The 12,012-nt window shown below is 39.4% G+C and overlaps 1 protein-coding gene and 1 long non-coding RNA gene across 2 annotated transcripts in view; one reads left to right on the top strand and one right to left on the bottom strand.

The window, feature by feature from the left end:
• The first annotated feature begins 321 nt into the window (after positions 1-321).
• nfib (nuclear factor I B) overlaps positions 322-12,012 on the top strand; it is a 167,846-nt gene continuing 156,155 nt past the window's right edge. The window contains exon 1 of the mRNA XM_012956639.3: positions 322-924. Coding sequence (XP_012812093.1) covers positions 907-924 — 18 coding nt within the window. The 5' untranslated portion in view covers positions 322-906. The remainder of the gene's footprint in view (positions 925-12,012) is intronic.
• Positions 6,861-10,236, bottom strand: LOC116406525. Its single transcript, XR_004219474.1, has 2 exons — positions 8,582-10,236; positions 6,861-6,941 (listed from the first exon to the last, which is right to left on the bottom strand). It is a non-coding gene; the product is annotated as an uncharacterized LOC116406525 (long non-coding RNA).

A 12,012-nucleotide genomic window follows, 5' to 3' on the forward strand; every position in this document is an offset into this window, starting at 1 on the left:
GAAATCCACTCTGAGGGCTAGCCATGTGTTGCCATACGGGCAGAGGGCATTGGAATGAAAGCAGAGAAAGAGGGGTACAAGACAAAGGGAAAAGGTGATCAGAATAGGAATGGGGATGGAGGAGTGCAAACTGAGATGAGGAATGCAATATTTGCAGGAGGGGAGTGACTGTACAAGGAGGCTGAGAGCGGGGAGCGCTTGCAGGGAAAGGTGGGAGGGCTGTGACAGCTGGAGCTTGGAGGGGGGGGGGAGGGAGGAGGGGAAAAGAAAAGGGAAGGGTGAATAGGGAGCCGCCGCCTTCCCGTCCAATCAGCAAGTGGTGGAACTCGTCCAAGTGCAGAGCCGGCTCTGGTATGAGCTGCCTGATGTGCAGAGCAGAGCCAGACTGACAGGGGGCCAGGGAGAGACACAGGGGAAAGAGAGGAGAAACCCTGCCAACAGCACTCTGAGACCAGCCCAGCTCCTAAAAAAAAAATCGGGATCAGCCTCTCCTGGACCGCATTCAAGTCAGCCCTGCACAGCCACCCTTCCAGGAGTGCAACTTCCAGAGCCAGCAGGATTGGAGAGGAAAGCAGCAGCACAGACACTCAGGGCTTCTCTGCCTGCTGCCCTTTGACTTGACCTCCCTGGCCTCTGCCAGCTCTTGCTACTTGCTTCATTTTTTGGGGGGATTTATTTTCTACAAACCCCCCCACCCATCCACCTACGTGTATTATTTACAAAACATCAGTCTATGAACAAACAAACAAGTCAAACCATATATGACTGATATCCACTCTTGGGAATTTAGCTAGAACACAACAAATCCAAACCCCCAAAATCCAGAGAAATTAGCTGTGTCACCTAGGAAATGTGAAGCCACCGACCCCAGGGCTGTGTACAGATTGCAGGATCCCAATTCATTTAATGCAGTACAGTGCAATGGTATGTGCCTTTTGTACTTAATACATATCCATATCCATATATTTGTTACTTTACTGGTTGGGTTGTCTGGGTGGTTCCCAAATAATAATGCAGATGTTTGATTTGGGGGACTGCTGGTTGTGGAAGCGAAGGGGAGTACCTGCTGCTGTGGTGTCTTTGATTTGGCAAGGATCTGATGCAGGCTGAATTTTCTCATCATGCTGGTGTCAGTAGAGGAATGTCTTCACATCCCTGCATTAACCTCTTAATTCCTTAACTGTAGTGATGGCTAAACTGTGGCCCTGCCTGCTGTTGCTGTTAGTAGGGCCACATGTTAGGCATTCCTTCTGTAGTGGCATGCCTTCTTGTCTGATGAGCTAGGAATGCCTCTTGTTTGTCTTTTTTTTTTTGGCAGCATCTGGATGTGGGTCACATTTCTGTGCCAGCAACCATGGATGTAGCTTGCGCCCAACACTGCTAAACTTGGCACATCTCCTGCTGCAATCTTTTTTTTACCTACTCTTACTGGCAGACAACTAGCAGCTGGCCTCTGCCATGGATAACTGCAGATGTAACTTTGGTATACACTGTAACTTGATCGCTTTTTTTTTTAAGATCAGACTGATTATTTTCCTGCAGTTGAGTTTCCTCTCTGCTTGTTACAGTCTTTCCCTACTTTGTATTTCACTTTGTCCCAGGGATACTGGAGGAAATGTGAATCTTATTAACATGCATTCATCTTTGCTTGCTTCCCTCTTCTTCAAGGTTGCAGTGTGGGCAGCAATATTGACAGCATGCTCACCCTCCTCTGTAGATTGATTGAGTTAATGCATCGCTTTCTTGGGATGAAAGGGTCTTGTTTTCATAGGTGAATAACTGCTTTCTGCATGACCTCAAAAATCTGCAAACTTGTTTAACCAATGCTTGCCTACCTTGTTTAACCTCTTGATTAGCAGATCTACTGGCCTATTAAGCACTTTGCAGGTAAGGTGGAGTTTGATAATACCTGGGCCATTACAGTAAACTAAACTGTGCTGTGTCTTGGGTCTTTGACTCATTGCTTCCTTATTTTTTTAACTAGATAGTATTCTGGACAATGGACTAATAATTTAGCATGCCATGTTTCTATTTAGTGGTTCCATGCACTGTAGTTTTTAGTAAACTTGGTTTGTACTGACCTTGCACTATGCTGGGAGATCTTGCTGATCATCCCCTGTGTGCTACATCTGGATGCACTGACTTATGTCTGCTATTTCCTGTTCCCATGGCCCTGCATATATATGAATATCCTAAATATCTCTTGTGCCCCCCTACAGACTCTGTGTGTCAGAAATATTAGTTATAGAGCCTGCATAATTTCGGGACATGATTTACTGTCTGTGCACTTTGTCTAGGTTCCTGAATGAATGATAGTGCCAGTGTGGTTTTCCTTAATCTATGCCTGTTTGGTATGGTTTGTTTGGGACTGGGATCTCCACCTGTGGCTTACCAGTTGTTGGGGGACTACAATTCCCAATGTGCTCTAGGAGTTTAGTTTAGCAACAGCTGGACAGTATTTTGGGTGGTTTTTATTAAGGATCAGAGCTGGAGTAATGTCTTTGCTGTGCTGCCGAATACTCCAAAATCCAGCGGATGGCAGAGAATGCTGGGAGTTTTAGTAAACTACATAAGCAACAATAAAACTATGTGTTGCACTGAAGTTAGTAATATATATATATATAAGTGTGGGTGCATGTGATGTATGTAAATACTGTGCTTTGCTTGCCCTTATTGTACAATAGTGTTTAACTTTAACCACATTCCTTTACATATTCTGTTTGCTGCAATCAGAGAATTACAACTCATTGATTGACAGTAGTGTGCTTTTTGGGATCAATGTTGTTGTTTCTCAGCAAATTTCAGAAATACTTTTTAGACTTGCTGTTTTGTTTGGTTTATTAAAAAGGTGTTAAGAAGTGTCTTAAAGACTGCATCATGTAGTACTATGGGTTCAAATACTCCCCAACACACGCATGTTTGCATGTAGTTGCAGCATTGCAACAACTGTGCCACTGATATAACACCTACAACTGTACAGACGCATGCAGATGCATCAGAAAGCTTGTTGTGACAAACTTTTTGTGCTATATAATTTACCTGCAATTTTAAGTTGTGAAGGTATTCACTCATATCCTTTGAATGCCACGGCCATTTTGTCTCAGGTGCTATTGTACTAAGCATTGCCAAATTATGCACCACAATTGGACACATTTTCAGCAGACACATTAACACTGTAAGTCCTACAAATATTGCTGCATTGTAGTAAAAAAAAAAGGCAAATCATGCATCACAGCATGCATAATTTTCACATGTTTTATTACATAGTATTTATTTACCCATGATAGGTTTTTATTATGCATGTTATTACATTTGCTGTAATCTACGTTTTCTGCAAGTGCCACCTTATTGACCCAAATTTTGAGTGAAACAATTCAGCTATATGCTCTAAAGGTAGAGCATTATGACTTTCTAAATCAGCAGGGATCAGTCCACTAGACTCAAAGCAGTGAATAGGTGGTGGGACATACAAAAGCCAATATGGATGAGATTTGGGCCTTTGGACTCTATTAGAACTAGGGAACTGTTAAACCCATTATTTGATATATCTGTTTAAGCTAATGGACATTTGAATTATTTGTACATCCTGTTCTGAAACGACAAATGTCCTATGCTGTGTCAGAAGACTGACCTGTTCATGGGAAGTACTTAACAGAAATGTTCCCCACAGTGCCTTCCAATGGTATTCTGTTTCAGCAAATGCTGGTGTACCAAAGCTTGCCATTGGTGGTCACACATTCTATAGTAAATGTGTTAATTACTTCATGACTTATTTTATATTAACACACAATCATCAACTTGGTCTGAAAGCTTTCTAAATGTTTCCATTTAATGGGTCTTTTACTTAATATATAATAATATAATATATAGTCATCCAGACTACATTATAGTTATGATGTCATACAGTGAAGCCTATGGGGTAGTTGGGCAGAATGAGGGCTCAGTAATATCCCATGGAGGCCTGCATCTTGTCCCAGGCAAGTATTGTTGGTTGTGCACTAGATGGTTTGATGGTATGCTCCTGTGTAATTAAAGAATAAATAAAAAAATCCCATTAATTGTTAAACATGCAGATATACAGTTGTTGTGTAATACTATTCCCAGCATGCTCTTCCAGCCTTGAAAGTAACTTGCAATATGTGTCCTAGGCTACCCTATATAATTATTTTCCCAAGTTGTGGTTGAGTTTCCTTAAATGAGTGAGTATGTGCAGATGTTACAATGATAAAAAGTGCATAGAAAGGTACATTTGTTCAGCATTCCCTCAGGCCTTCTTGGTAAAAAAAGAAGTTTGGTTGCATGCATTCATTCCTGTGCATATGTTTGAGTTGTTTGCAGCGTTCATGTCTGAGGGGTTGGGACACATTACTTTGACACAAGGAGCTGAGGTGGCGTGATCTGAATTATTATTAGTGCACTAAACATGCATGCCCCTCTCTGTTCTCCACCCCTCCCTCTGCTGCTGCTGCTGCTCAGAGGGGGCTGCCATTGAACTTGAGACGGGACAGACAAGATCTCCATTTTTTTTAAGTACAGTAGCTGGCAGGGAAAAGGCGCCAAAACACACAAGATTAAGTCTGGCTTTCTTTGAAGTGATCTGCCTTATCCAGCTCTTTTAGCTGAGATTGAAAGTGACTGGGAGGGCAGCAGCAGGGGAGGGGGGGAGAATGTACATTTAAAATCTTTTAATTTTTTTTCTTTTCCCCATGGGGAATCATTCAGAAATAATGTGAAAGCTATATGCGCCTAAGTGAGCAATTTCAAATATGCTTTACTGAAAAAATGCTTCTTTGTTGGATAATCAGAATTGTTACCTTACATGTTGTTGCAGAAACTGGTTTGCTAAAATTTGTACTTTGCACAATGTGCTCTTTTAGGGAAACACATGTGGGCACATCATTTTGCACCTCATGTTTATTTTCAGCAACATGTGTTTTTTTTTAAATTACTTTTGCTCTGATATTATAGCAGATAGCCAGCCCTAAAGCAACCACCAAAGACATCTTTGGGCTACTACCCCCTTTCTCTGGTCACCTTTTACTCAATACATCTATATACATTTATGAGCTGTTCTGATCTAGTGACAAGACTGACTTTTTGTTTTATTGCATCTCTAAAAGAATCACCAAGCTTGCCTTGTGACCAAACTCAGTGCATTCCACTGTACAAGCCTCCTTGGCACTGGTGAGGGGTGGTGTTCTTTGCCACCAGTTTGAATCCTCTGAAGCCAGTTCCCTCAATACCCAGTCTGGTGAGGATGTCCCAGTGACTTTTGTCCTCACTTACTCTTTTAGTCAAATTCAGGGATCACTATTTTGTGTCTTGCAAACACTTAGGACAATACATCTGCTTTGCTACCCTTCAAGCTGTCCCCCTTTCTTACAAACCAACTTAAAATAAAAATATCATAACTTAGACAGGACTCACATAGGATTTCAATAGGTGTAATGTAGCAGCAATATTTTACCAAAAGTCTTAATGGACATGTCAACCCCAAAAATATTTTTTTGCCTAATAAAAGAAAACTAATTTCTAAATAACCACACCATTTACTGCATATACAGTAGTGTGGTCTGATTCTGCAACCCTTGATATGCAGTACTATTTCATATAGAAGTAGAGTAAGCTTTTAGTGTAAATGTCAAGATCTCCCTAAAGCAGAGTATTGCCCTTGTGAAGAAAACTGAAACCAGCTTAAATAAGGGGGCTTTAAAAAGCTGCACATCTTTCATCCAGATCATGTATACACCCTGAACTGACATGAACTGCTCACTTTGTTTTGTATAGTGTGCCCACAATATTAATTTCAGTGTTTTGTGTATTCAGCTTTGTAAATGTAGATGTTCCATACTATAGTACAGTATATAAATAAAGTGTCTAAGATTGTTACTAAAAACAGTATATGTGGACAAGCACTGCCCCCCAGTAAAAATATATATGTACATTTTTATAAACACTACTTCTTTTTTTTTGCATGCAGCATGCCCTATTTTGTCAATTTTCCCCAAATGAACATACTCATATATACAAAGCATAGTCGTATATATTACATGCATAAAATGTGCAAACTTTAAAAACAGATGTTTCTGCAAAAGGCATTCCAGGACTCCAGCCCAATATAAATGAAGCCTCTTTTTATAGATTAGTGACATCAACATCGAGGACAAGGTAAAAAATGAGTATGGTTTGTCTTCTGTTGCAGAGTGCTTGTCGTGAATATCCTGTGGTTTCAAAAATCCTCCCACTTATTCCTAGTTCAGTCAATTACCCCATTCATCGGAGGGGCAGGCTCAGCCTAAGGGAATGTACACAGCCTCAGATTTCTAAATGGGCAGGAAATTTATAACTCAGGCAGAGTGCTCAGTAATGACAGTAACATTATTAGCAGCATGAATTTCTTCGTTTAGTTGTGGCCTTCGGGGAAAAGTAAATCTATATCTAATAAACTAGCCTGGTGCAGGTGAGGACTTAGATATCAGCTAGGGGTATTTTTTATTGGCACTAATGGCATTTCCGATATGCCAAATACCAGGAGATCAACATTCTTTAGAACAGCAATAAAGGGTTAAATATGAATATTTGGGCTATGTAATCGTATAAATATCATTGTTTACTATGCAAAAGTGCAATTTTGACTTGTTCACAGTTAACCCAATTCTCTTACTCAGAGAAATCCCATATCAAAAAACTATATTTGCCAAGTAATTTCTATGCGGTGTCTTCTAATCCACAGTAATAGCAATGAGGAGATTTTGGCAGTTTATTGATGGTTTCTCTATAGGTGTCTGGAATGCAAGGACATTAACCTCTTCCTTGTTTGAGGAAATGGCAGAGCTTAGAGGTGAAAGAAAGAAAGTTCAGAAAAATAAGTCAGGTTTAATCAGCATTTAGAAAAACCTCACATTTCCCCAAAGGAACCTTGTGATCTGCTCCTGATCCTCCTGCATTTAAAAAGAAAAAAAAAAAAATATGTACATTCATTTGTCTAATTGTCTGTCCTTCAGCTTCAGTTTTTTGCACAGCATTTGGCCAAAGGGGGTGTACTAATAAAGTTTCCCATACAATGACATTATTGAACACTGAATAAAGCAGTGAACTAACGGAAAAATTTAGGACAGCAAATAAGATTTTATTTGCCAGCATTGCTATTGGACGTTTGCTTGGTACTTTGGGGCTTTGTATAAGTAGCAAATGTGAGTCAGCACTAAATTTTGATTTTGGTGCTTTATAAATGAGAGGCCTAGCATAGTATGGCTTAAAGCTTGTGCCTACTATGTTGTAATTTTAGTGTAATTTGATTATGGTAGGCCTCACAACTTTAGAGGTACAGTTAGTGACACTGTTACCATTAAATGCAGTGGGGTCCTGAGTTTCATTCTGACCTAGACACCATATGCCAGAAGCATGTACTTTACATGTGTGCGTGGGTTTCCTCCCACACTCATACAGGCAGGGTAACTGACTCCTGAATTCAATACTAATGTTGTGATAGGCACCTTAGATTGTAAGCTCCACTCATGCAAAGACTGATAAGTCTTTGCAAATATATAAATATATAAGTCTTTTGCTAAATATATATAAAGGATAATAAATAAATAAAATAGCCAGTACCTTTTGCACATTCACTAATAAATTCACAGCTCTACCAGCCCCTAGCTTGATATTTATGAATGGCAAACAGATATCAACAGAAAAAAATATCAAAAACACATAGCAAGGTTTGGTAACAATTTTCTCCATTCTGCTCCATTGTCCTTGAACTTACAATATCGCCATACAATCACAGAAATTATATAAATAGCTAAAACCTTTTATTTTACTCCATACTAATATGGTTATTGCATTATTTTACACCACCACAGACCTGGTGTAACCCAAGTGAACAGGAAGAAATTTAAAAAAGTAGAGCTGCTCAACACCAGAAGTGACTTACACCAGAAATATACACTCAAATACACACAAATTCATTACACAGCTTTATAAATACACTGGATTTTACATGGTGTACTGTGGCTTTAATGTGTCACTGTTTAGTCTGTTTTACCCAGCTTTATAAATATGCCCAGGAGAGTCAAAAATAGGAAATTAGGGGCAGCTGGTCTAATGTAGTACTATACTATAATATGACACCATAGGAAAAAGAGGGAAATAATGTTAGAAGTTTGGCTTCTGCCTCATTCTATTATTTTGGGCAGAGCACTCCTGTAAGCATTATCCTAACCCTTACGTGTCAGAGACTAGTTTATCCCAAAGCAATGCTTACTAGGCACTGTTCAGATTCTACAGGCACTAATAGATTTCTTTTTGGGTGGTGGAGGCAGGGGGTGGTTTTGCATATTGCCTTTGTCTTAATTCATTTATAGGCAGCCATCTTGTAGAAAAATGCTAGAGCACTGTTGGAACCTAATGGTTAAGACGTGTGTGAGAAGAAATGTAATACTGATGGCAAATAAAAGAAAGGCTGACAAAAAATGAAAGTCTGTAGCTATTCTAATGCTGCACTTCCCCCTCCTCTTTCTCCATTGCTCTCCCTCTCTTTCTTTCTCTCAGTTTTTATTTTTGGCAAGCAGACAAGTCCTACCTCCAAAGTCAGAGTTTCTCTCTTGGACGTGAACTGTACTTTCCTCTCCCATCCCCCTCTTAGATATGAGAGCTGTGTTTCAGCTCAGTCACTAAACGCTTAGCTTTTTTTTTTTCTTTTTTGGAGCTCTGCTGGGAGTTTTGTTAACTATCCAGCAACCAATGGGTAAAATGCCAACTACCTGCTCCCCCGCAAAAAATGAATGTCTGCAAAATAAAAGAAAGGAATGCGTTATCAAAAATGCTTTTCCATTAGCTGCTCCCTTAACATTTTTTCCTGAAAATTTTTAAGAATACTAAATAGCATTCATTTTTAACATTATAGCTGTTGGCCACAGAATACTTTTTTAGTTTTGTTAATCAGCCAGTTTATATAAATTACATGACATTTTTATGCATTTTAAAATAAAATAAACACTACATTAACTAGGGAATATGTATTTTTAGGTGGGATAGGTGGAAATTTTACTTGGATACTTGCTTTTATTACATTCTGTCAAGTGATGTGGATACTTGTAGTTCTGCAACAGCTCTTTGCATAGTAACACAGGCCATTAACTGCAGCCCCACAATTTATATGTAGTTGTTACACTGCTGAAGTTGTAGAAATGTTAAAGAAAAATAAAACCTGCTGCTTCGAGGACATGCTGCATTAAAATAGACACTTAAAACCCCTCATTAGAAACACTGGCAAGACTACCCTGCTTGCCCAATATACACTGTGGTCATATAAATGCAGATTAAACTATGTGAAAGTCTCTCTCTCTGAAAGCTATATGAATAATCATGCATTGTGATCATCCTTGCAACTAATGAGTTAACTGAAGGGTCTGCTCCTCACAGAACAGTACTCCTATTGTTTTAATGAATCCGTAGGGCTTTTTTTTTAGTTCAACAAATATTGCGCACCAAAAAGGCAGTGCTTTTGCACTGGCCCGAGAGAGCAAACTGCAGTCGTACATTGAACTGGTTAATACAGGAATTCATAAAAGTCTAAGCCGCCTCTTGCCTTGTCCCTGTATAAACTGTGCTTGGAAGGCATAGGAGAATTACAGCAGCTGGCTGATTTTGTTCCCAGTTACACCCCACTCCATTTGATCCACTGGGCCGGGCTTGAGTGTTCCTAAAAATGAGGACAGTGCAGAGGTGACCATTTTATATTGGTACTTGACCTGACGTACCTTTTGCAGCTTGTGTTGGGTAACACAGGCCTAATTTGAATTTCTTTCATCATACTATGGCACATATTAAAATCACATACTTGAGTGACATGCAGTGCTTCTGTCACCAGACAAGGCAGAAAACCACAAACAGGCAGTGGCCCTAAACATGCGCTCTTTTCTTTATTTATATTTAGATTTTTTGGCTGTCAGTCCTTAGTCCTCTGTTCAATTCACACCAGCTGGAGCGCTCTTGTGTGAGCTGAATTTTCATTGCACACTGCTTCCATTCACCCTAACTAGCATTCTTCTTTCCTGGCTCTTATATATTTACAGCACAGCTATGGCACAGGATTTTTGGCAGGCCTTTACACACTGAATGAAGACCTGCCCAAAGAAACCTGCAGTTGTAATCAGCCTTGTGGAGTTAACCATCTATTCATAACCAAGATACAGATATGATAATAGAATGGTTAGACACTGGAAGTAAATAATAAATAAGTAAATAATGTGCAATAAATTGCAGCAGTTTGATAAAAAATATATATATTTTCTGTTGTATTACTATTATCTTTTTTTTTATAGTGCTGACATAATCAGTGCTCCCCAGAGGAGCTTACAATCCAAGTCCCTCACACATTCAATAACACACACAATGGTCAATTTTATGAGGAGTATTTAACCTGCCTGTATGGTATTGGAGTGTGGTAGGAACCCATAGTAACCGGAGTACACAAGTACGGGGAGAACATACAGACATCTCACTGATGGTGACCTTGCTGAAATCAATCCAAGGGCCCCATGCAGCAATGCTACCTGGAGTTATCTGTTATAGAGAATCTGTTATAGATTTAAGTCAAGCGTCCACAGGTGACCAAGCAAACAGAAGGTTAGCCTGCAGCCTGCAGAGACAGTGGAGGGAGCCCTCATGTGACAGCGGTAACTTTACCATCACTATACCACTATCTGCCCTGCCTAGCCAACATCAAGCGCCAACTTATTACAAGCTATAGAAACTAACAGTTTAGGGGCAGATCTATAAAAATGTGAGATTAGAGTTTACCATAAAAAACTCACCTGCTTTATATTCATTCTTATGGTATTTTTAGAAGCATATTTATCAATGGGTGAAAGTTAGTTCACCATTTAATAAATACACATCTAAAAATCCCATAGGAATGAATAAAAAGTGGGTGAGTTTTTCTGTGGTGTGCTCTAATTTCACATTTTGATAAATCTGCCTCTTAGTGTTCCTCCTGTGACAAGTGAGTGTCGGAAGGGGAATGCTGCATGCAGGATTCATTAGCAAGCAGGCTTTGCCACAGTCACCCAAAGCCCCACACAGCAACTTTTATAAGATAGGAAAATATGAACTCAACACCTCCAATTTGACTGAAATACCACAGAGCTATTTAATACTGAGTAAAATTAAATGGGATTACAATGTAGGTGTAATTATGACAATGGCCCTTGCAGCAGTAAGACAATAGATTTTGTGCAGTATATATGCAGTACAGTTGCAGAAGCAAGTGTTCTCTTGTCTGTTTTTGTATGAATTGACATGTAAAAGTATTCATGGAAGTAGTACATGTAAGTAGTTCTTACAAAATCAGCTTTTTGACACTTCAGATGGAGTAGGGACACAAAAATAATGACTGCAAATATTTAGAGAGGTACAGTGTAAAGAACTATGTAAGTATAATTGGGTAGACCTGCCTTGCTACCAACAACAGCTTTACCCACCAATTGACCTATTCATTACTCCCTGACACAAAACTTGTGAAATTACATAATCATAAGTGAGGTGACATGGTCTGAGGCCAAGTGGAGGGCTAGAGGCAAGGTGGAGAATTTGACCTACTGACCCAAGACCTACACCCTACGTGCATCCACATCTAACTGACTAATACCTGCTAGCTGACTAATGCCTGCAGAGCAGGTACCCATGAGTATCTGACTTAATGCAGGGCTGTATAGTACAAAGAGTGCTGCCACATGCACTAAATAATCACCCATAGATTTGCTTGTATGAAGCATAAGAGGAAACTTATAACCATGACATCTGTATAACAGAAATATTTAAGGCTAAAAGTTGGCAAATTGATTTTCTGAAGGATGCTGTGTAAAAACATGAATTCAGGATATTTTCAGGGCAATGCTTACTACTGTTTATAAAAATAAATGTATTTCCTCTTACCTTAATGAATCAATCTATCTATCTATCTAACTATCTATCTACCGTCTGTCTGTCTATCCAACTGCATATCTACAT

Source organism: Xenopus tropicalis, chromosome 1, assembly GCF_000004195.4.
Source record: "Xenopus tropicalis strain Nigerian chromosome 1, UCB_Xtro_10.0, whole genome shotgun sequence".
Classification (NCBI taxonomy): Eukaryota; Metazoa; Chordata; class Amphibia; order Anura; family Pipidae; genus Xenopus; species Xenopus tropicalis.